At 42.7% G+C, this 23,877-nt stretch overlaps 5 protein-coding genes and 1 long non-coding RNA gene across 6 annotated transcripts; 2 read left to right on the top strand and 4 right to left on the bottom strand.

The window, feature by feature from the left end:
* Positions 1-439: 439 nt before the first annotated feature.
* LOC129589204 (solute carrier organic anion transporter family member 5A1-like) lies at positions 440-8,384 on the bottom strand. The gene is made up of 13 exons (XM_055483790.1): positions 7,384-8,384; positions 6,133-6,619; positions 6,037-6,057; positions 5,105-5,158; positions 4,771-4,798; positions 4,569-4,690; positions 3,595-3,792; positions 3,372-3,536; positions 2,804-2,954; positions 2,356-2,397; positions 1,825-2,279; positions 1,027-1,388; positions 440-952 (listed from the first exon to the last, which is right to left on the bottom strand). Exons 1-13 carry the CDS (start codon positions 7,657-7,659, stop codon positions 866-868), a joined length of 2,448 nt encoding a protein of 815 aa, XP_055339765.1. The 5' UTR covers positions 7,660-8,384; the 3' UTR covers positions 440-865.
* A 2,640-nt stretch (positions 8,385-11,024) lies between these two features.
* Positions 11,025-15,669, top strand: LOC129589205 (protein UXT-like). Its single transcript, XM_055483791.1, has 5 exons — positions 11,025-11,466; positions 14,424-14,505; positions 14,567-14,640; positions 14,986-15,157; positions 15,280-15,669. Exons 1-5 carry the CDS (start codon positions 11,405-11,407, stop codon positions 15,346-15,348), a joined length of 459 nt encoding a protein of 152 aa, XP_055339766.1. The 5' UTR covers positions 11,025-11,404; the 3' UTR covers positions 15,349-15,669.
* An 86-nt stretch (positions 15,670-15,755) lies between these two features.
* LOC129588998 (protein trapped in endoderm-1-like) lies at positions 15,756-17,364 on the bottom strand. Its single transcript, XM_055483445.1, has 2 exons — positions 17,002-17,364; positions 15,756-16,626 (listed from the first exon to the last, which is right to left on the bottom strand). Exons 1-2 carry the CDS (start codon positions 17,362-17,364, stop codon positions 15,880-15,882), a joined length of 1,110 nt encoding a protein of 369 aa, XP_055339420.1. The 3' UTR covers positions 15,756-15,879.
* On the bottom strand, positions 17,212-19,532 carry LOC129588999 (nuclear speckle splicing regulatory protein 1-like). Its single transcript, XM_055483446.1, has 2 exons — positions 18,429-19,532; positions 17,212-17,864 (listed from the first exon to the last, which is right to left on the bottom strand). Exons 1-2 carry the CDS (start codon positions 19,257-19,259, stop codon positions 17,640-17,642), a joined length of 1,056 nt encoding a protein of 351 aa, XP_055339421.1. The 5' UTR covers positions 19,260-19,532; the 3' UTR covers positions 17,212-17,639.
* Positions 19,533-19,666: 134 nt separating this feature from the next.
* Positions 19,667-23,610, top strand: LOC129589039 (protein archease-like). The gene is made up of 9 exons (XM_055483512.1): positions 19,667-19,868; positions 20,012-20,156; positions 20,230-20,254; positions 21,990-22,000; positions 22,068-22,099; positions 22,650-22,728; positions 22,812-22,894; positions 22,977-23,029; positions 23,251-23,610. Exons 2-9 carry the CDS (start codon positions 20,075-20,077, stop codon positions 23,375-23,377), a joined length of 492 nt encoding a protein of 163 aa, XP_055339487.1. The 5' UTR covers positions 19,667-19,868; positions 20,012-20,074; the 3' UTR covers positions 23,378-23,610.
* LOC129589040 (uncharacterized) lies at positions 20,415-21,831 on the bottom strand. The gene is made up of 2 exons (XR_008690558.1): positions 21,219-21,831; positions 20,415-20,917 (listed from the first exon to the last, which is right to left on the bottom strand). It is a non-coding gene; the product is annotated as an uncharacterized LOC129589040 (long non-coding RNA).
* Positions 23,611-23,877: the final 267 nt, after the last annotated feature.

The raw sequence follows: 23,877 nt of genomic DNA, 5'->3' as shown, positions 1-23,877 counted from the left end.
TAAAGCGATCGGGGGACCCCGGACTTCGGTCCGTAAATCAATAAAAGAAATGATAATAATTATCTTAGATTACTGTACTTAGTGTGCGTGATTGTATTAATTTTCATAAACTGGTGTAGGAGCACAATTTGGAATTTTAAAAACTTGAAATCACCTGTAGCACCTCACCTGAATCAATCACCTGCAGTTAAATCAACCTCTGGTAGTAGCAAATTGAAAATCACCTGTTATTGTTCTGTAGTGTAGTCCATTCGAATACAAAGAACATATAACAGTAATACACAGTAACATTATTAACTCGTAGTAACATTACTAACTCGTAGATCTGCAGTTTGAACTGGTCCACAACGCAAAAAAACAAGGATTCAAAACTTTGAATTTGACAGCTGGTGTTCTGCCGCATACGCACGTCCATGGTTTAGCTTTAGGGAACAACTGGCACTGCGTATAAATCTTTCAATGTATTGCATTTATTCTCATTTAAAACGTGCTCAATAAAATATACAGAACCAAAAACGTAAAAATAAAAAACAACTGTGTCTATCCATACTTCTATATTCACAAACGGGTAATAATTAATTCCCAACCATAAACCAATCATACGTGGTCGAACTCTGCATAAAATCTATCCCTTCAATACGATTTTGCATCACAAAGAAATAAAACAGTAAACAGCAATCCTTCCCATAGGTAATCGCACATAAAACAAAGTCTCATCGGAATCGGGCAACAACCGGCGTTTGCAGTACTTATGTGCCGTCTCAGCAAATCCTAGGAACACCAAAACGACATGATGGCAGCGAGAATGAGCACTGATAAAACTGGAAAAATCGAATCAGTTCATGAAATTCCGCCTAGATTCCGATTACACGATACTGGGCCTGAAATGTTCCGCCCGACTGGCATAGGCCACTTTCGTCAGATCCCCAGGAAGACTGCTGAAACTAGCCGCCTAAAAACAGAAACCGCAAGACCGAATGAAAATTATTAACACCATTAGAACGTTTTGATTCAGCTTGTTTTAACCTGTTTCAGCTTGGCACATTTCCTCTGAGATCGTCCCCGACAGCTTACTCCATGCTCCGTACAGCTCAAGGACGTCAGTGACAGCGTCATTAGATCGGCCATGGTCAGCAACTGCAGGCCGGTGTTCCGCTGTTCTTCTCGTTGCTGGGACTCAACTCGTTCCCGAATCAACCAGTACACCAGAGTGAACAGAAGCAGAGCGACCACTTTAAACCCGGCGCCGATTCCGATGTATTTGTAGCGGAAATTCTCGATGTCGTACAGCAAGCAACCGCCAGATGTCGCACCGCATTCGCTGGAGCGCCACAATAGGCATGCTGAGTCAATGATATTCCCGAAAGCAATGGGCGCGGGGACGTATGCTGGAATAACACAAGTGTACCGAAGACAAAGAGTACAAACATACTATCATCATAATATCACGCAAGCGCAGAAACTGCAGACAGTTATATTGGAAATCGCCAGTAAACAGAGCATTAAAATTCCCCAAATGGTATTTAGTGTAAGGTCTAATTCGTGAATACTTTGCACAGACGCAGTCTTCATTAAAAAAAATACGGGAAAAGTGGAACGGATTGTGCAGCAAAGCTAACTGTGACTGATGTTTGAATGATCTCGTGATTACCTACTGAAAGTCTGTACAAACAAGAAAACAAATTTAGAGAAGTTCTTTCTAATGAGACTGCAATAAAACAATATTCAGCTTTCTCAAAAAATTTTCTACCCTCACAGACTGCGTAAATTATTATCAAAATGAATAATCGCAGTTCTCGTGCGACCGCCAGTTCATTATCGTACCTAGCAAGCGGAAGAAGACAAACTGAAGCCCAATAGCCAGTGACCTTTCTTCCACCGCCACCGACCGCATAGTCAGCATGAGAATAGGCATCTGCGCCACGGACACCGTGAAGGACATAATAAACACCAGGACAATAAATGGAATGAGCATATTGCACTGCTGATCCCGCGGACACGCCCCGGTGGTGGCCAGGGGCTTAATGGAGACTTCGTGTAAGGGACTGGCGCGGGAGCTCATACTGTCGACAATACACGAGCAATCGGAGAAGTTGGCCTGGAGATTGTTTAATCCGCTGTCATGGGCGAATCGCTTGCATCCGGCATGACAGGGTGAGATATACGTCAGATCATCACTGCCGCAGATCAGCTGCAGATCATTCTGCGAACATCCGCAGCCCATGTTGCAGGCCGATGTCAGATTGACTTGGAACGGGCCTTCCATTACCATCGGCGAGCTGTGTATGTGTGAGAAAGTAAACAGTTTTTCAATTTCCCCAAGGGCGACATATAAGGTCCCTCGATTTTACGTACCGATAAACCGTTGTGGCGCCGGCAATCTTGATGTTGTCACACCTAAGGAAATCAATTCTTACACAGTTCGAACGAATAAGTTCGGGAAAGTAACACAGAAACGAAACAAACACCAAATCCCCAGTAAGTATGACTGCAAGACAACTGGTGCAATAAAATAAGTTACACCCCAAAGAATTCGAGTAACCAAAATTAAGAACCGTGCCAGTTATGACTTCAGCAAGAATAGCCCACATGCGTATGCGGCTATGTTGAAATTATTAAACAACTAATTTCGCAGGACAAGAATAGTCATAACTCGTTACTATCATAGCGTGCAAAACGGTTACCGGTAACTATTATGCCAAGATTTACGGTCTCCATGAAATTTATGCAGCGCTAAATAACCGCTGATACAGGAAGCGTCACGCCTACCATTGCAGACTAAGAAGCTATATAAATCTTTTACCCGAACATGAAGAGCGCCGAGAACATGGACAAGGAGATCAGATTGCACATAATTAACAATCTCACGGCTCCGATGGGTTGCAACTGCAGCTTCTTCAGTAACCATCCGCCCACCCAAATTCCAATACAAGCACCAGGCATCGCAATTCCGCCTAAAATAATTAAAACTCAAAAGGTCAGGCAAATTCTCATCACGCTTCTTCTGTATACAGTTGACCACCAGAATAACAATTAATCTTCATGATAAACAAGATTATAAATAAACAAAAAATACGAAACATTTCCGACTATTGTTGCTCTTTTCGGATTGAAGGGAACACTCTTGAAAAGCACTGTCAGGAAAAAAGCATTTCCTTCGTAATAATCATGGCCAATCGAGGGCAACTCAGGATACGTCAGTAATATTCAATCTCAAGAGAGCGATCAACAGCCCGACCGATCATTATCATAGCTGCAGCCCACAATGCCGTACACCAACGTACACCCTTGGCCGGAGCTGATTGCGCGTAAACCCGATTAGACAGGGCGTGTGAATTAAGCCCCACATCCTTCAAAAGTGATCCGCCTACCTATCAGCACATTTGCGTCGGCTTTGCTGACATTGAACTGCGTCTCCAGATATTTCGGAAGGAAGACACAGAACCCGGACACAATGAACAGCTCCATACAGGCGCCTAGACACGTCACAATGTAGATAGGATTGGAGAGTAGTTTCCAAAGAGCTCGCGGCATGCCTACAACAAGCTAACGTGGTCGATAGCTGTCCAACCTGCGATGAATATGTCCCCTTGCCTTTAAGACTCTTCCCGTAATCCTTCTCGGTTTCGGTTGCGTCGCCGGCACGATCTGCCAGACTCGCAAAACTATCGTTAGTCCTGTCTGGTTTATCGGCCAACGTTAGTTTGGCTTTCTCCCGGGACAGTGATTTCGGGAAGGCGAAGAAGGGAATGGCGATGCTGAGTAGGATGAAACCGCAGAATACGAAACCACCTGTAATCATATCAGGGTATTTCTAGAAGATATTTTTCATTATTCTCCCATGATTACTGATAAAAATGGAACCTAGAACACGAGCTCACCTGTAATTATATCAGAATATTTTTAGAAACCGTTATTAATTATTCTTTCTTATTTACGTACAAACAAAGCGTGCTTAATTTCCGGTGCTTATACAGTTATGCAGAATGCATTTACAAGTCAGTGCAACATATGCAGATTATGCAATTACTGAGCTCTACGCACGCTCTGACCACTAATTTGGGATGCAGGATGCATTGCATCGAGGGAATGTTGGACAACGCACACCGGAAATTGCCGTATTACCGTTTTCGGGAAAAGTGCGTCAGTGTACACGCGCATGTACAGTCAAATGCACCCATTCTTTTGGGGCCGTTTTCATATCAAAGGCAAAGTAATCCAGCAATCAAAATCTCTTTTCAATGCCAAATCTTTCACGGCCGCGTAGCAGTTTACCATCGTTAATATAACAAACAATCAATAAATACGAGCGCTTACAACCCAGCATTACGAGCTCGCTGTTCCTTTCCATATGTATAAATAGAAGAAATCAATGTCAACCGCAAAAATCGATACAGCAATATGGGCTCTTTTCTTCACTTTTACTCCCTCGAAGATGTGAACATATGCCAACCGATTAGATCGTGTAGAAAGAGGATGTTCAAAGCAGTGCAACAACTGTTAATATGCACTGCACCGCAAAAGCATTGCACGAAAGGTCACTCGCTCCCTCTTAGTCTGCCACTCACCCCACCATGCGCCAATCCAGTTCGGAGAACTAATGTCCAATTTGAACGTCTTTTCATCAAAGTACAATGTATCCACATGGATGCGCAAGAGGAAACCACCCAGCAGAAATCCCAATACCGGTCTGCAGGGAAACATTCCTGCTTTTATAACTACCAAATAAAACGCTTCATTTCCTTAATATTGCGTGCTGCTTTAACTTACCCCAATGCAATCATGGTGTACATGCAACCTACAGCAAAGACATCAAAAATGCTGTAATTTTAAGTATCAGGAGAGCGTTTGTGAACATATGAAGATACCCTGTACAAACTATAAAGTTTGGAAAAAATAGACAAAATTTTACAAAAACACCAAACAAGCAAAAATATTCAAATTCACTGTCTGCGCCCAAACCCCGTTCTAACAGAAATGTTTAGGTGAAGTAGAAAACAATTCTACTCCTTATCAAGTTTCATTGGCAATAAGAACCGCAGACAGCAGTGAATCCAAAAAATTATTGTAATAAAGACCATTCTTCTCCTAAATGTCAGATTACCTAAATATAACGCAGAACTCTCCTTCTTGACGTGATCGTCGATGTAAGTAGATCCTAAAACAGATATGACATCATGAACACACTCGGTGTCTGCTGGGAATTCCCGCAAAATCGTCATCCATCTGCCGGCCAGCCGGAACACACAACGTGAATGTGACATCGTCCGTGAAATCCAAACACAATTCGGTAATAACTCGGACGCACCACAGTGATTGCCGATTATCAATAAGCAAATTTTCCCTGCACTTTATGCTAATAAATAAATGCTTTCGCATCTTTTTACAAAAAAATGTATGCCGATTGATGTCTAAAGCTGATTCATTAAATTATCATTTTTTAATCTTTTTTGGCGATGCTTTTATCGCCATTACGGCCAATGTACCGTATTAATCAGCCAGGACTAGCATAATGTAAACATTGTGCACTATCGACCCCTGCAATCGATCAGATTACACACTTCTTGCGATGAGTTAACTCAAGTTTTATGATCGAAGACCAAAATAATCGATCTCGACCACCAAAATACGTTAGAGATTTAAGCACTTCGTCGTGTTAGCCAGAGCGACGTTTCGTTATACAGTGCCTCGCTACCGTGAATACCGGAAATAACAAAATCAATGTTGTAGAACTACAGACGAATTTGGACAATAAGAATGAACAAGTATACAAACGTAAAAGTACTGTAATTACTTAATTTCCCTGTATCGTAAGCAATCAATTTACAACTGTTGTACAAGTACAATGTCCATGGCTGTACTCGCAGCCAATGTAACAGAAATAAACTATACAACACTGTAAAGGCGATGAAAGCATACACCTAAGAAATCGAGAAACTCCTAACAAGTAAACGATATTAACAACTGGAAGCATAATAATTATTCCTTATTCAATTTTTCGTAAACAACCAAACGAAGAGCAGTCGTATCACTTACCGAGAGTAAAAATTGGCGAACCTGAAACCAAAGGTCACCGGTAATTTAAGTTCTATTTTCAATCTCACGTCAGTGCTATATGCTGTTACTCCTTACCGCCACTTCCCATCAACACCTGAGCACTGACGAAGATGAACATGTACAGTGCGTTGTTTGAGTTCAAATGTCCCGTCTTGGAATTGCAGAAGACGTTTTCCTTCTTGAGATGGAGATTCTGCTGAAAGGTGTTCAACGCCACCAGGGCCTCCGAGCCCACCCGGCTGGGCACCGTTGGCTGACAGATGGTATCCTGGATCAAATCACTGAAATTTCCCTTCTCCAGATTAACACTGCCGCCGTGATAGGCGCCCGTCATAAAGTGCGGCACAGAGAAGAGGAAACTCCCGCTAGCCATCACCAGCACTCCTACACCCATCCACAGGGGAATATGCCGACGGGTGCCCAGATAGGAGACGAACATCACCGTGAACAGGTTGCCCATTTCGTATGAGGAGGGGATGATGGATGAAAGACCACTGCGAATGTCGTAGCGCTTTTCCAGCGTGGAAATCACAGACGGAAGATAGCCGCCGCTTAAAATACCCTGCACACGTAAATGTTATTTGCGGCGCATTATGTTTACTTAATAATAATTATGTTCTTAATGACATAAGCTTATTTACTACCTAATACCTATCTATCAGAACATGTCGAACGAGCTAATATTCAGATAACCTGATTGTGTTACAGTCCTTATTATTAGTAAAAAATAATACATTTGAACAAATCGCTATTTTAAGAAATGGCAACTGATTTCAGGTAATGAAACAGTAAACTATAATTTGTATAAATCGCTATGGACATATGGGCTTTGTTACTTGGTATTTTTTAAGATCAGGGCTGTTAAAGTATTAATCATCTATCTGGCATAGGCTATCCCTAATATCCAAACTTATGGACAAAAGGATTTCTAAAGAATTCCTGAATACTGTTCGCACTTATTGTTGCGGTATTTGTGAGCACACTCGCAGTAAAAGGCATCATTAAGTTTCAGCCGAGAAATACGAAAGCGAGGCACAACTGAAACACATTTATTGCATAAATTCATTTCTGTTAATTATTTATTGTACTAATACGTAATTTACGGTGATTTTCAATTAGCCCACCACAAAAGAAGTTACAGCTGCAGAGCTTAACTTCGATGCGTCTAATTTGTGTCCTTTAATTACTAATTTTATACATTCTTATGCAGTTTAGCCCCATCCAATCGCTGCATTAAAAATGATAATCGGTTAATCCAGTACATGCATATTGTATTATAAGTATAGTAATCTGTTCAAATAATTAGAAATTGTCAGTGTGTATTACCTGCACAGTAACCAGCACCGAACAGAAGAAGGTGAAACTCTTAATGGAAGCACACGAGCCCTGAAGACAAACAGGCCGGCAAGTGCCAATCCCGCATTCCTTCACGTCTTCGCGCTCCTCCGATTCCCGGTCGTGCCCCGTATGCTGGACGGCCTCCTCCGTCTCGGCGTGGCTGCCGTTGTCCGACAGATTAAACGTCACCCGCGGCTCCAACAACGACTGTTCCACGGTCGTCGCGGCTGACCGCGACTCCTCTTGGAACTTGTCCTGGCTCATTGTGACACGTTACAATGCCCTACACGATCCACAGGAAAAAAATCCAGACAAACATCCGCCACTGACACTTTCATATCACAAAGACGCCGTGCTGGTGCGCAGTGCGGGCGCAAAACTATGTAAGGAAAATCGGACGATACATCCACTGACAACCAAGCCAGAGAAGCACAGCGCATCTGTCACATAGAACACCACCATTGGTTTAGTCATGTTTGTGAATTGTGCACGCTGAACCGATCGTTGGACCCAGTGAGCAAAGGGACTGTAAAAAATCGCAGATTTTCAGTAACTATCAATAAACACCGTAAACGCTCTGTTCGATCCGGTGTTAGCTAGCGCGGAATATGGGTTAAACATCAGGAAAAAACATTGCCCCGCAATAAAGAGAAAAAAACAGCATCATCCAGATGCGATGATCACATGCCAGGCAGTTGCGCTCTAGCCAGGCCGAAACAAACAGCCGATGCGATATCGCGGCATCTGTAAGTGAAGCAGCCAACCATGGGGCGGCGTGCATACATGTGGCTGCACAGTGCACACTTTATTCAGTGCAGACAGCTGCTGCAGCTGCAGGCGCAGTCAGAGCGCGCGATAATAATACTTCTCCAAACGAGAGATTCCTTTGCCGTTGCCCTTTCCCAAATATAAACATCCCGACGTCATAACGCGGGAAGCGGACTGAACACGCCAACTGAACACGTAGGAGCGGAACCGGCAGCATTCACAGGACCGCCTTGCAAAGGAAAGACAACTGCAACCAGCTGACGTACGTATGATACAAATTTTACGTCTGCAAGCTACATACGATATACATGCCGGCGAAGCGGAAGTAGTGTCTGAAAGTGTACACTGCTACAGCTTGCACTGCACAAACAAGAAGATGCCGCAGCGCTGCATCAGAAAACGCGTAAGGCTGTAAGCAACAACATCAATTCCAGCCCAACGATTCTGCCGTAATCCCGGAGATTCTATGGTACAGTACTACAGTCTACAGCTACATCTAAATTCTAAGGTACGTATGGTGCCGGTGGTGCAGAGTACAGACTACGGATATGGAGTAACTGTACAGTACAGCATTGTGCAACACTTACCTTTGGTTCGTGTGAGCATCGACCGGCAGTTATCTGTATCTTCCAATAGCTTCCATCCCGACCACCATTGAAAAGGCAATGATTGCACTTGTGCACACGCTTGAAGTGCTTACACATTTCGCAAGGGCACCAGGATGATACAGCATTAGCCGAAGAGAAATACTGCATATAAAAAGTAATAAAATATGGTGCTGTCGAAGAAACTTGCTAGAGTAGAAAATGCAGAACGAAAATGCAGAATCAAGTTAACGTTGGTTCTGCTGATTGTTATTTAATTTATGTGCCGAACACAATTTACAACAGTGATTACGATTACTGTAGTATTTAGTTATTAACTAACTTGTTAATTACAGCTTTAACTGCTGCAGCTAAATAATTTTTTTATATCTGTACAGCACTTTGTAAGTTTAATGTATCAATGTACAGTGTATTGTAACAGTGGCCTATTGTACAGTAACAGTGGCCTATCTGGCTACTGTTCTAGTGGGGTGGCGATCAGCCTTTACCACGATTAAACGGCTGTTGGTGTGAAAGGTGGCACGACCGGCAACGATGCGGTCGTGGACGCTCTTAACTGATGTAACGCAATTTCACAGGTGGCTCCGATTGGGATGACACAGGTTCATCCCAAGCGGTCAAACACAACAACGTAACTCAAGGCATGTTTAATGACAAGGGAATCAAGAACGCAGCAAGGTTGTAAGCAAGGTTTCAGCAAGAGGAACAATCAAGTAGATGCAAGCTGTAGCAAGCGAGTGTCAAGACTGAATTCTAGAAATTCATGAGAAAGGAAACTAGCCGGTAAAGTGGACACAAATTCATAACGCGATGGAATGAATCATAACTGGGCGGTCTTATCGTTCGTACAAATACTATCGCTACTCGTACAGTATAATTTATAATACGCGTCCTCAATCACCTCTGCGTTTCTTATCTCCGGTCTGGTTTTGTTTTGGCCAGGATTATGATTCATAACATTCCGAACCGATCTGTTTTTTAACTGGTCGAAGGAAAGATACGGCACGTTTTACAAATACCCGCGTGAACAGCTCCGTTTTGCGAATACGCATAACGGCATCAGGCACCAAGCGTCCAAGCTTAAGTCATGAAAACAATAGTCTTCTACGCACATACACTGTAATACGAGTACATATACATATACATACATATACATCCACTTTAATACATACAACATATATATAAGCGTCTAAATGAGCAATTAAAAATTAATCTATGATCAGACTATTAGGTAATTAATTATCTACAGAGCACTTACGTTAATTACAATTACAGTTTGCACTGCGCTAATTAATTCATAAATGTACTGTGCCATGTCGGCTAACAGCGATAAAGTGAGCGTTTCCAATTTAATTCAGCGCCACAAAATGAACTGGCATTTGATTAGCAGGCGCGGACCTTTGATATTGTCCATGACGACCTGCCACTCGTTGACATTGATTAATGGAGAATTATCTGGAGACCCTTTAGCAGCTGATCTGCTTAATTAGTTAACTGATCTACTTAATTAATTAATTTCTGACTTGACAAAGGTGAAACCTTCTTTGCGAAAAATATCCCAAGCGGTGCAAAACTCGCGCTAATTGTTTCCCTCTTATACGTGCAGTTAGCAACTTCTCTGTAGAAAATTTAAAGCGACAATTATTTTGTAAGGACATTATGAGGTTCTTTTAGTCAAAATTTTTGAAGTATTATTTCCTGTTATTTCTCATTCCTTATCCCTTCGCTGCTCTCCGAGTCTCCGGTGCCGCTCATGCAAATCGTCTTACGATAAATGCATTTTACCGGTGATGCGTGACTAGTAAGCGTAGCATTCAAACATCGCTCGCAAAAGTCCATCAGTATGTGTTGTTATTGGTTATTGCTTATCTCTTTGGACTTCTAACCAAAAAAATTGTTAAAGCAATACCAGACTGGGAATGATAAAGCTGGATATGCTTGAGGTCTGCTAGTATCTGTATATAGGCATTCCTACAGTCGCAAGTCAGTGAAACGAATTCATTTGGCCAGCAGTGTTAGTAATATTTTAACTGACTGGTGAGTATTAGTTCGAAACCAGAAGTACGTACAGTATTTTAACTCTTTGATGAGAACATCACAAGAATAAAAAAAAAACAAGAAAGCGAAAACTCTTTCTTAAGTTCTTTTTCAGCATTTCCGCTCGCATCAGCAAGTCTTACTCCAAAAAAACTAGCCAGTAGCCAACCGCCCCGGACCTGATAACTACCCGTAAAAGCTCTGTCTGTTTTCAGTGTTTTGGCCTTCCCGGATTAATTATTTTATGATAATTTTGTCCCACTTCCATTAGCTATACGACTTATTGTAATGATTTGTCATACGATCAGAATGCAAAAGCATCTGTACGAGTAGGTTTTAAGGTAGTGCCAAGTTGTTAATTAATTTAATGCCAAGTTGTGTAACGGAGATGCTTGACCAAACCACGAGCGCTAGCCCGAAGAACTCCAAAACTACTTACTTTACTGAACCAGAAACCCTGGATTTTTGTGATTTGGCTTTGGCTACTTCCCCAACGTAAGAGTGACGAGACTCCCTGTACTTCCGATTTGCTGAAGTACCGCTTGTTCACAATTGGTCTTGACCAAGTGTATCTCGATTGCGAATCCGGGACCGTTGAGATGGATTCCAAACTGGCACATTACGAGGCCTTCGTGAACGAAAAACTTCGTGGAGACCTGCAGTAAGTTTACAGTTTACAACTTTACTGTAAATAAAGTCTTTACCTAATTAAGTATTAGTTTGTGGTTTGCGTTTTAGACGTGGTTTCTTGATGAAGTAACGCATGCATTTTCTGTAAGGCAACAAATGGACAAAAATATTCAGTCTTTGCCGTCTTCATTCGTTAGCAGCAGCTTATTGCCATTTTCACATCTTTACATACAGTATACTGTCTACTGATATACAGTGTACTCGTAATAAGGCTTGTTACCGCTTGTAAGTTTAGCTTCCCAGCTTTTCATCTCACACAACCCGTCGGTTGATATCGGTTAGGGTTTGATACAGCCAGTCGTAAGCACGATACATCAGCAGTGATGCTTGAGCGTTAAGCAGGAAAGAAAGATATTAAACTAAATTTTCCAGAATGGAAAATGGTTTATTTCAGCAAATTGCAGATAATGGCAGACATTAGCATTCAGCAGTAACCTTGTCGGATCTGGTTCTGGACGATTAATGGCAGATGACCGCAGATCCCAGAACGGTAAATCGTTCTTGGTCAGATAGCCAGCAAACACCAATACACTACTCCACATTTAATACAGAAAAAAAACAAATCACAAATTTTTTCGTTTTCTGGTTTGATGAATTTTCTTTAACGGTAAGTGTTGTTGTCTTGAGCATTTTTGCGAGATGGCATTGTAAGTCGTGCGGCTATACACATGTAAAATAGGTATATTATCTGTACGACAGTAGCGTAGCGCCTAGTTGGATGCGAAAACGACAAAAATAATCATTCGTTAATAACCGATTCGCAAACATTAACATTTTTTAGTAACCCGCAAGGGTCAGGTGGTCAGTAGAGTAGGTTTTGTTGAAAAATTCCTGATCGGCGTTTTCGGTTGTTTCTCGGTGTGAAATCCAATTAATTTGTAGATGCCTGTTTTCAAATTACGCTTGCCGCGTTGCTTTTGGTTGCTTTACATGCATGCCACTTGTTGGTTGTCCCGGTTTGGTAAGTATTCGTAAATTTTGTGATAGCAATTTTCTGAAGAGCGGCATGACCGTGACAGATAGACTGTAAGCATTACCTTGTTGATTAGTAGTTAGCGAATGCAGCGCTCGCATGATCTTATCCAAGAAAGGTTGCCTTTATTTCCGCTCGAAGCCGGTGTAACGTTTTCACGAGCGCTCATACGCACACAAAATATTTACTTACAAACATGCCGCATAACCTTTTAACATGACTACATCACCTGCACCATTGCAGGTAGCGAGATCCCGGTACCGTGGCGCGTTCCGCCGCTCGTAAAAGCCGTTCAATCCGCTTGTTTATCTTCGTTGCAGACGCACCCGATGGCGACGCTTCTACAACACTCTCTTTAAAGCATTTGATCACTGAACAGTGAACACCCTCATATGAAGCGTACTCGTAGTGATCAATAAAAGTGCAGACGATACTTTAATAGCTAGACTCGAAACGCACTTTAAATGCGTTCTGTACGATACAGAGCCGGAAGTTCTGTAACTTTTCGATCACACCCCCTTACCACTGATTGGACGGCCGAGTTAAAGTGTTCTGTATCTAAAAGGAACTCTCCTGGCTCCGTTACGATACAGAACTCGCATTTCTTGCTAGGTCAAATTATTTTTTGATGTGGATGCACAGTCCGCTGTACGTCTAAAGACTAAAGTCCTATTTTAATTTTCAAGTTTTGAGGGTGTAATTAACGGGAGTTTAATTGTTTCTATCGAATCAACATTCCAGTTCTGCTTTGTTCACTGATTCTGATTTTAGCTGCCTCCGACTGTACATGTTTGATTTGTATCGATGGCAACATGCAACTTCGCCATAGCCGTCAGCGCGAGGAATACCTCGGCGTACTTTATACGTGCAATTGCCTTTCGCTTTTTCACCAGTCGTTTGATTTCTTAACTTAACAAAACTTAAAATCACCAGAAAAACATAAAGGAAACGGCCACAAAATTGTTGTGAAAAGTAAATAAATCGTTGACCAATTCAACTACGGTAACGGGGCGCTTTTAGAAACCGTGGTCTCGTTGCGCTGTAACGCTCTATAAGATTCAGCGCTGTACCATTGGCAGATTCACTTTTACAGAACTCCCGGCTCTGTATCTTACAGAACGCATCTAAAGTGCGTTTCGAGTAGTACTAATGTATTTCAACCCATCAGTTAACGCATACGACAGACATCTGCGAAACAGCGAATATTATTGGCGTTTTTCTCCGCTCGTATGGTAGACATTGCAGTGTATAGTGTATTGCTGATCACATGCTCGACTGCTCGTCAAGGAGGAATCAAAAGGCGTTGCGCTGATAATTTAATTCTGCCCTTTTCGCCCCTTTGTCTCCGTGTGTAATTACGCGTCCCGTGTGACGGTCCGTGGGCGTTGAATGGATTCAGTGCCCAGAGCTCCGCCGGCGTGGAGTTACAGTGTGGAGGTGGAGGAGGAGAATTCGGATCTGCGCTACGATGCTGAGCATGTAGCTAAGGATCTGGCGTTTGCCGTTAAAGACATTGCTGTTAGTGGTCGCCTGCCGCAGACGAGTAATCTGGTGCACCTTAATTTGACGACTCTCGAAGGGACGCCGTACTGTATTGAGCTGTCGGAGCGGGGCTATCGGGTGGTGGCCGATCGCTACGATCAGGCGGCGAACGGAAATAGCGGGGAAACGCGGTATTTTGAGAGCCTGAACGCGCTGCTGGAGAGCATTAGTCCGCTGTATACGGCCGCGTTTGGTCAGGCATTGATTAATAAGCTGAATTCCTTGGCCAAACAACAACAAAACGACGTTAGTTATCCTTTCTGGAAATTCTGTAAAATTTAGTTATCCGAAATGCTGAACTGTTTTGGAAAAGTTTGGATGCATGAGTTGAATTGTAGTTGAGCTGCTTAGCAATGTTTATTTATAATGGTGTTATTGCTGGTGCATTTAATAAATACATATCCGTTTTGTAGGCAAGTGGAGAACCGTCTGGCGAAAATTCTCGAGGAGCTGAATGAGTACCAGTCATTAAAGAGTCTTATCCAAAAACTGGAGGTGAGACAGACTGTTGTGTCTTCCGGCAGTGCGCAGATGTATCCCATTTCGGATTGTTTAGGATAAGAAAATTCCTTCGGATCACATGCGTGTTTATACGGATCTCGGATGTAATTTCCGCGTTCAGGCTCATATGTAAGGCATGATCAGTTATTTTTTTAGAGAATATATCGTTGTACTTGTTAACAGTGGCAGTATTAATTCAGTCTCGCTTAATAAAAGAATTATAAATTAGATTCGATGCCGCTGAAGTCACTATTGAATCAATGGTACTGTACTGTACAATCGAAGAACAAAGAGCCCAGAGAATACACTTCATTGTCAGCTTGATGCGTTTTTGTCAAATAAATCGAAACAGACTGAAATAGAAAGAAAAATTGAGTTCTGTGTATCTCTTTTAAGCTGATACTTTCCTGCAGAGCTCGTTTCGCTTTTTATTGCAGTCGTTGTTTATTTTGAGATTTTATGTTCTTCCTCTAGAGTGGATCCTTGCACAATGTATGTTAACCTCGGTCTCGACGTCTACGTGGAAATGCCGTTAGCCCAAGCTTCGAAATATGTCACTGCTCGCATTAACAGTCTCACCAGCACGGTGGAATCACTGAAAAAGGCGGAATACCAAATAAAATCACACATCCGAGTCGTGCTGGAGGTAAATCATATGTTTTATGCAATTTTCGCGGTCCGCCCGATACAGCGGCTTCGTATTCCAGTTAAGCCGTATTGGTAAAAAAATGTGCATCGTGCATGTGGTTATCTTATGTTTGCTTACAGGGTCTGCGGCAAATGCAGAGTATTTCCGCGGAACCTCCGGAAGCTATAACTCCCAGCCTGCGTTGGTAGCGGATCCACTGCTCCGTCCTAAAGCCATGTCATGACATTGATTTTTTGTACTTGTCTTGTTGATTTTTCCGAAAAGGGTGACTCTTACTTATAATCAATTTTGTTATGGTTTGTGTTTGCTGGCTTCCTGGTGTTTATTCCATGCTTTGTGTTCAAATGTAATAAGATATTAATAATGATTTATTTCGCCTTTTTTTGTCGTGCATGCAGATACTTATCTGTATGAATTGTTATTTAACGATGAACTTGACGAAGCTGCTTAGTGCTTACTGTATTTGTGGACCAAAAAGTGGTGCCAAAATTAAATACTGACTTACTATGGTTGCAATTCTAATAACTGTAAGCAGAGAATAACGTTCGCTCACATTTTTTGCAGTTGAAGGAGTATTAATTTTGTGGTACATGTTCGCCTGTGGAAAACGATACGAAAGTACGGCTATAGAAACACGATATAACAGAAAACATGCAAATAATTTAACAGGCTACTGGAGCCATGAACTTGCATCCTGAAACTTTAATTAATCTCCCGTTTCATATGACGCGAACACAATGATTAATACGGTGGATGACCTTTTCTAACAAACTAGCATATGCCTTGCGAAACTGCCGGCTCATAATGGTATAGATAATGGGATTGAGACTGCCGCTGACCCATACCAGCACCGTCACCACCACATTCAACGACGCATCACAATTATTCGGATGGACAATCTCGTAGCAGACAATGGGAATGTAGCACACCAGCAGCGTCACATACGTCACGCCCATCATCTGCGTCAGATGCCACTCCACGCCGAAGACCACCCGGGCAAAGTTCCGCACACTGTTCAGCCGGCGCGGAAAGCATCCCTCATCCGTCGGCTCCACGTCCTCCACCGACTCCACACTCCAGCCACGACTGCGCACCATGGTCATGAAGCGGGTGTCGCTGGGCCGACGGGCGGCCAGTATCGGGATGCGGGCCCGTGTGCGCCAGACAATGAAGAAGATGGCGCCGTAACACATCCCGATACTGAACACCGGCACCAAGATGCCCACGACGTAGATGGTCTTGCGGGGGGAGTTGTGGGCCGGGGTGGGCAGGAAGGTGCAGCCGCCGATGGAGTTGACGTTGACGCCCATGTCGCCCCACAGACCGAGGAGGGGGGCGCTGAGGGCGATGGCCGGGAATAGCCAGCAGAAGATCAGGCCGGCTTTAATGGCCTTCCAGTCGATCAGCTTTGAGGTGGTCGGGCGCTTTTTAATGATGATGATCAAGCGCGTAACGGCAATGGCAGCCTAGAGCAACAATGCATGACCGTTTTCCAACAACTTCGCGGCGTGCGGTAACATTCGACAATGACCTTTGAAACTTTCCCACCATATGTATCTATTGCTTTCAGTATGTTTAATAACTGCAAATGTCACTTGTTTTTATTGAATTTATAATAATAATGAAAGAGCAAATCAATCAATAAATACTGCCAACGACAGTTTTTCCATGTGATGAATTCTTGGCGACTGTTTTACGCGACGTAACATCAAAATAAAGCGCGGTAAATACGTTGTTTGCCACAAGAAAATGCGAGTGCTGGATAATGAAACGTTTTTGACTGTTAGTTTTGAATCGTCGCAAAAGATTTACAGTAATCTCATTTTATTTGTTTAACTTGCCATTGAGCACAGTGAAACGGACGCAAGCACATGTCCAGAATACACATAAAATCGGCATCCAACATGCCGCCAAATCCAAAGTCGATCATCGGAAAGACACCATACCGCCGTCAGTGGCGTCGTGATTAGTGCAAATAAAAAATCCGACACAGCCAAATTAATAACAAACACTGTAGTGGGATTCCGTAGACGACGATAATTGATTAGTGCCGCAAAGGTGACAGCGTTCCCGACAACACTCATACAGCCCACGATAATCAGAAACACAGCCGATCCGATTCGCAATCGCTCGTTATAGCGAGCATCCCATTCTGCATCGCTGAATATCGCAGTCGAATTACGTGTATGCATTGTGCACGGCATGGCAGGCGCCGAATGAAATTCCAAATGTCAACAAAGCCATTAATATTCAAATAAAAATTGCTCAGAACTTTGCTACACAATAGAATCAATACACAAAATTGACTTCTAAGGAGGTTACAAAATGTACTACGGTCAAAACTAACGCCATCAAATCAATGCAATTATTACAATTTTCAAAAACAAGATCCATCCAAACAAACAGAAAGGGGTCGAATATCACAGGCCACACTGTTCTCCGTTCGTCTTCCGCATACTCGCGTCGCATAAACACCACTCTATGCATCAGATGATGGCGCCTGTTTAGCCGCTTGGCGAGCCAGATAGCGCTCCCGTGCACTGAGAGTGGAATCATCTGTGGATCGTTTACTGAAGAGAAGGGCCTTCTTGTCCTCGATGACAGCGGCGGCCTTGCGCTCTCGCTCAACGCTCGTTGTCAACGACGCCAAGGGGGACTGGGAATCGGCTTTAATCGCTGTTATCCCATGAGATGACGCCTGATCCTGAAAAACACAAACAATCCCTTGTCATGGAAATGAGTAGCAGGTTACGCATCGCGATCTTAATCCGAATTATTTTATTGCGTAAAACTGAAATGACACGGTGGGGGCAAACATCCACTCAACGATTCTACCTCAGGTCTTAACTAGTAACATAATACAAGTGGATGATGTTACAGTACAAACCCGACATACCTGATTATTAGTCGTATCAATTCAAACTTTTTATACCATAAATATTAAAGACAAAATAGTTCACCTAAACGTAACTGAACTATCTCGCTCAAATATTTAATCCAAATAACAAGGAAAATTAGCCGATATAATCAGTGAAGCAACGAATGCCAAGTAGCGTAACGAATAATTCTTTCGACTGCAATATACAGTGCACTTTACACCAGTAACGTATCAAAATAGACCAGACGATCAAAAACTAAATTTAAACTGAAGTTAAAATTTCTGATATTTAATCTTTGCCGTTTGCACCAAATGTTTCCAAAAGCACAAGACATTATATGCGCCATTACATTATACCTGCCGGCGCCAAAATCTGATTAGCATACATACCTTAATTCCCGTTTCCGCATTAACTTCTCCAGCAGGTGATACACTTCTGTCTCGCCGACTGGATACACCAACCTCCTCCTCCGTGTCCTCCGATCCGCGCGACTGGCCCTGTCTGCTCCGTTTGGCCACCTCAAGAAGTGTCTCCTCCGCAAGACGTTTCTCCGCTTTAGAGCCGCCCGCGACGGCCTCCTTCTCCGCATACGACTCCCCCGCATTCCGCACCTTCTCCTCCCCCGTCTGCTGCTTTAGCAGATGCTTATAGAACAGGCCCAACCCTTCCTGTTTCGTCACATCCAATTTGTCTTCAATGCGCTCCAGCGCCTTCTCCCGCGCTTCCGCTTCGCGCTGCTCCTGCAGTTTCTTCTTATAAGCCGATGTGACGAACTGCTCTTTGTCGCCGAAGGCATCGCCCTCAGCTTCGCGCTCCTTCTGGATTTTGCGTTCCACACGGCGCTCGTACTCCTTCTCGCGTTCCTTGCTGGCCTGCAGAAGTGCGTGGACGTATTTGGGTTTGCGATCTTTCTCCTTCTCCTTCGCGGTGCCGTCGCGTTCCGCTTTGTCCCGCTGCATCTGCTCGTACACCTTGTCGTACTCAAAAACGTCTTGGTCTTCTGTGAGGGCGTCGTGCAGCATGGACTGGGTGGCTAGCTTCATCCGCAGACCGGGCTTCTCGCGATTCAGGGCCTCGCCAATGTTCTTCGGTTGGGATGGTCCTTCGTCGTCCAGTTCGGTGTCGAGGAAGGCCGCTGAGGGTTTTAAGCGCGAGACAGCGGTAGATTTCTTGGGAATGATCAGACCGTACTGTTTTCCTGCTCCACTGGAGGAGTCCATCACGTCGAGGAGCACACAAAACGTTCAACACAGCGTTCCAGACCACGACTGAGCCAACTGAGATACCACCCAAGAGCTAGCTCGATCGACTAACTGAAGAGCTGCGCTCCGCTCGCTGCTGAATCACGAAAAACACAATTACTTTTTGTGACACTACTGACTCTAATTAACTTTTAACAATTCTAAAAACGAGTACGAGTAAAAAATTTAAATTTATTTTCACAGCTTCCTGCATAACTTAGTTATGCAGGAAGCATTTACCTACATAACTAACATTTCATTTCATTACGTTACAGTACAGTACTCGTAAGTCGTACTGCACTGTTTGTATTAAACTTACGGTGTACGCGCTACCCGGGCGGTCAACCGTGCCAAACACAACGTGAAAACAACAGTTTGCAAAAACAAAACACTTGTGACTTGTAAGTTGTACTAGTACTGTTAAAGTAGTCAAATGATTGATAAATGAAATGCAGCTGAACTGAAAATATTCCATTTTTTGTCTTCTCGTGCTACAACTATAAGATTAGTCATTTGTTTTAATCAGATTTTGGCTTGGCATCCTGGCTGCGAAGCAAGGAAATCCCGAAAACCCTTTGCTCGATACAGGTTAGAGGAATGCTGTCGTTAACTATGAAATGGAGTGCTGCACTGTCTGTACTACAGATACAGAACTTTGTGAGGCAGCTCAGCGATGAAGCCGCCTAACAAATGCGAACTGAAGCAGTAGTTTATTACTATTATGTATGTAGGTTACTGTACCAGAATCTAGCAATTATTGTGGAACGTCAGATTGCCGTGGCATTTGCGGAACCATGTCTCTGGAGGGTACTCCGAAGAACGTCCGCCCCGAGGAGCTGCCCACAGTCCTCGCCGTTCCGCCCAAGAAGTACGAATGTGAGTTCCCCTCGTCGCTTTCACTGTGATTTTTGCCCGTACATGTACATTCTTTGACTTTTCACGTTTACAGACTTGGATCACACAGCCGATGTCCAGTACGTACGCTGCATTACTGGAATTGTGACATTCGTTTTCGGGGAGAAAATTTTTGAGAAATAGGACAGCTTTGTGTAGTGTGAGGGTTCAGAGTGGTCAGGGGAAGTGCTGTACTGTCTGTCTAAACTACTGCACGTAAACGAAGCGTCTGCGTCTGACTGGATACCGGTATCTTTACTCATCTTGATCTTCTGATACATAGATCTAAACTCATGCAACTCCCAAGGTCTAACAGCAGCCTTGAACTGCTTATATACTTTCTTGCTGCACATCAGAATGTTCTAGAACAGCGTGCATGCGTCAGCATGCACCGGAAATAGACAGTGCCAAATATGTAGATCGCAGAGCGCGACTCTACATTGCTCTCCTTTCAAAAGAAGATCGTCCTCGATCATGATTAGTTTTAATTATTTTGTTAATAATATTATGTAAGGTTTTTAAACAAAATTAATCAATTCCATTCCGAATCGACAGTCCAATCCGTGAGTAAACCAGCCAAAACCTCCCGAACAGGAAAACTGATCCGCAAGGGAATTTTATTTAAAAATGCAGGTGTTGTAGACTCCAAATCTGTTGTACCGCGACGTGGCTAACTTCCCTTGAGGAGATGAGATGAGGCGATGGTATGAGCACCTCGTAGAAAGGTCATCCAAGTGTGGTGTCTAGAATTAAGTCTTTTTGAAAAATTCAAGAATTTACCGAGCTGTGTGAAAAATTTGTAGAGACGATTTTGATGCAGTTGATGACAGAAGTAATGAGAGGCACTGTTGGCTGCAAAGAGGTGATGGGTATAGCATTGTAAGTTATTAATCGCGAACAGTTCATGGGTTGGCTGTCATAACTAAAACGCAGATCAGACTTGGTTGTAAATCTGAGACGCATGCAGTGAAAGAAAAAAATTAAGGTTGACCTTTTGCTAGTAATAACAGATCAGTAAAAAATGCCATTTAACCTTGACATTACCAATGATAACACCCGTACCGCCAAGACATAACTGGGCAATAATCGCACTCAGTATTCTGAGATTTAACACAACGACCAGCAATGGCCATCAAAATTCAAGAAACATTCTCGGCAAAATTGGCCGATAAAAACAAAATCAGCGGAGCAATCAACCTCATTAAAACTTAATGAGACAATCCACAATTATGAGGGTAATCAGTGGTACGGAATGCGTATCTTTAAATGTGTAGCTCAACCTGAGCAAAACAGAAAACGAAGAAGAGACGAGAAAAAAAAATATCACTCATCGATTTTTCTTACTGACCAGATGTTCTATCCTCCAGAGGGGGCTACAGATGTGAGGGTTCAGAGTGGTCAGGGGAAGTGCTGTACTGTCTGTCTAAACTACTGCACGTAAACGAAGCGTCTGCGTCTGACTGGATACCGGTATCTTTACTCATCTTGATCTTCTGATACATAGATCTAAACTCATGCAACTCCCAAGGTCTAACAGCAGCCTTGAACTGCTTATATACTTTCTTGCTGCACATCAGAATGTTCTAGAACAGCGTGCATGCGTCAGCATGCACCGGAAATAGACAGTGCCAAATATGTAGATCGCAGAGCGCGACTCTACAGTAGTAATTTGCCTAGACTACGAGTAATATTATTAACCAACTCTTTTGTGTTTTTCGTATACGATTGCTTAAGGGTGATTCATTATTCATCTTCTTCGAGTTCTTTTGATCTCTTTTTACTTCAGCTTTAGTAAATCATGCCGTTTTCTTGCAGAATCCACGCATGTAAGCATTGGCTGTACTCTTTTTCTTGAAATTCGAATATTTTCCGTCATGTCAATTAATTGCGCAGGGGGAGACGATCTCAAAGAAGCATTCGAGCAGGTACTGTAATAATGTATACATCAGCAAAATTGTAGTTGCTTCGGTTTTTATCGATCGATCTTGCCCGAATTTATAAAAGTACGGCGCTTTGAATTTTTTAGTAATGTGGTGTCATGGGGTAATGGGTATATTGCGAATTTGCAGTTTATCAAATCAGAACTGCCTGAGTAACGGGTATTTCGAGATTTCTTGTACTTCTGCAGACAGTTACTTGTTAACACAGTGCAAAGGTTAGTTCTAGTAGTAACTGAAAAAAAGAAGAAGCATGGAAGTAGTAAATAATTATGCCGCTGTAAAAATTTTGAGAGAAAATTTTTGTACCAAGGAATTACCTAATGTGATGTGTTCTCAGGTTTTTATCGTTTTGATTTTATCGTCAAGTCACCACACTCCGTTAAACAACAGTACTTGTAATAGGTACACTATAGATCTAACACGTCACAGAATTGCCGTTGTTGCACACTGCCGATTCGATTTCCTGTCCTTTAAGGCGGTTTAAGCTATGCATTTATTTGTGTCTTTTTTAGTGTTCAACGTTTTCGCTTTTCAGGCGGCAGTCGGAATGTTCGGATACATGACAGAAATTCAGAGCGTGGAAATTATTATGGAGGAGAAGGTGGAAGCGGAGGGTACATTACATACATACAGTACACAGAAGTGTAATGTACTGAAGAAAACAGCTGATTATAAAATGAATACTCTCGTCATTCAGGAGAAGATCTTGTGAGTTTGCTGTACCATTTTCTGGATGAATGGCTTTTCAAATTTTCCGCTGAACCCTTTTTCATTGCGCGGGTAAGGAGTATTACGATGTCTTTTTTGGAAAATGACCCATTTCTTGGATGGCTGTTGACTGATACGTTTAACTCTTTTGCAGAAAGTTGTGATTACAGAGTTTGATGCGGAGACGTTTCGAATAAAAGCTACTGGGTGGGTTTTTCAGCAGAATTTTCTGAGCCTTTTTCACCAGGTCTCATTGCCTCCATAGAAGGTGTCAACGGGTTTGATAAACGCTGTAAAATGATCGTATGAAGTTATGAACGCTGTGAAGTGATTGTGTCGCACTCAGCAGCTTTTGATCCCAACATAATCTTATGTTTTTTGGGTGTACGAATTAGAATTGTATTCACATTTGCTGAAATGTTCACTAGATATGGCGAAGAATTCAACTTAGCGAAGCACCCTCAAGGGACGGAAGTGAAGGCTATCACCTATTCGAATCTCCAGGTTCACGACAAGCCCAACCAACATGAAGTATACGTCATAGTGGACATTTAACAAGAAATTGACGGTATTCCTAGATGACGCTTTCCAGATCCAATCGTTGATTCCGGTCGTTCGGGCACTCATCAACATTACATGATATGACGTTGTAGTTAACTTAGTCTTGAGTCGACTTTGTGAAGAAGTTCATGCCTAAAATTCATTTCCTTTTTATTACTTATATTTATTTTTTTACCGATTTCCGGGGATTTGCGAGGAAGTTTTTATTAAAACTATCTGGAGCCTGATCTAAGTTCACTGCTGGAAAACTTACACAATATTTCTGCTTTAGACACCCGTAAGTCTTATGTGCCGGTTGGAAATCGGACTTATTACCTATATTTGTTTTGCGGATTTATTGTTGTTCCTTCCTCGACGTCAACGTACACAATGTATAGTAATGAAATTCAATGTATGACCGACTCTCCGGCTGCGTTAAATTTACGCTTTTTTCCTAATTCTATTCAGATTTCTAAGTTGCCGGGTTCACATTGCGAACTGTTGATTATTTCAGT

This window comes from Paramacrobiotus metropolitanus, unplaced genomic scaffold (genome assembly GCF_019649055.1).
Source record: "Paramacrobiotus metropolitanus isolate TYO unplaced genomic scaffold, Prichtersi_v1.0 Parri_scaffold0000033, whole genome shotgun sequence".
Classification (NCBI taxonomy): domain Eukaryota; kingdom Metazoa; phylum Tardigrada; class Eutardigrada; order Parachela; family Macrobiotidae; genus Paramacrobiotus; species Paramacrobiotus metropolitanus.
The sequence above is the reverse complement of the archived record's forward strand: the minus strand, read 5'-3'. Positions and strand labels throughout refer to the sequence as shown.

Coding starts and splice junctions, on each gene's coding strand:
- LOC129589204 (XM_055483790.1), bottom strand. CDS start 7,659: ATGAGCCAGGACAAGTTCCAAGAGGAGTCGCGGTCAGCCGCGACGACC. Junction 6,620..7,383: donor CGGTGCTGGTTACTGTGCAG/GTAATACACACT, acceptor TTACGTGTGCAG/GGTATTTTAAGCGGCGGCTA. Junction 4,799..5,104: donor GAGTTCTGCGTTATATTTAG/GTAATCTGACAT, acceptor TCTTTGCTGTAG/GTTGCATGTACACCATGATT.
- LOC129589039 (XM_055483512.1), top strand. CDS start 20,075: ATGTCTCTGGAGGGTACTCCGAAGAACGTCCGCCCCGAGGAGCTGCCC. Junction 22,100..22,649: donor TCAAAGAAGCATTCGAGCAG/GTACTGTAATAA, acceptor TTCGCTTTTCAG/GCGGCAGTCGGAATGTTCGG. Junction 23,030..23,250: donor TTTCGAATAAAAGCTACTGG/GTGGGTTTTTCA, acceptor AATGTTCACTAG/ATATGGCGAAGAATTCAACT.
- LOC129588999 (XM_055483446.1), bottom strand. CDS start 19,259: ATGGACTCCTCCAGTGGAGCAGGAAAACAGTACGGTCTGATCATTCCC. Junction 17,865..18,428: donor ATGCGGAAACGGGAATTAAG/GTATGTATGCTA, acceptor TGTGTTTTTCAG/GATCAGGCGTCATCTCATGG.
- LOC129588998 (XM_055483445.1), bottom strand. CDS start 17,364: ATGCCGTGCACAATGCATACACGTAATTCGACTGCGATATTCAGCGAT. Junction 16,627..17,001: donor CCGTTTCACTGTGCTCAATG/GCAAGTTAAACA, acceptor TTGTTGCTCTAG/GCTGCCATTGCCGTTACGCG.
- LOC129589205 (XM_055483791.1), top strand. CDS start 11,405: ATGGATTCCAAACTGGCACATTACGAGGCCTTCGTGAACGAAAAACTT. Junction 11,467..14,423: donor AAACTTCGTGGAGACCTGCA/GTAAGTTTACAG, acceptor TCCGTTTTGTAG/GCAAGTGGAGAACCGTCTGG. Junction 14,641..14,985: donor TTCCGCGTTCAGGCTCATAT/GTAAGGCATGAT, acceptor TTCTTCCTCTAG/AGTGGATCCTTGCACAATGT.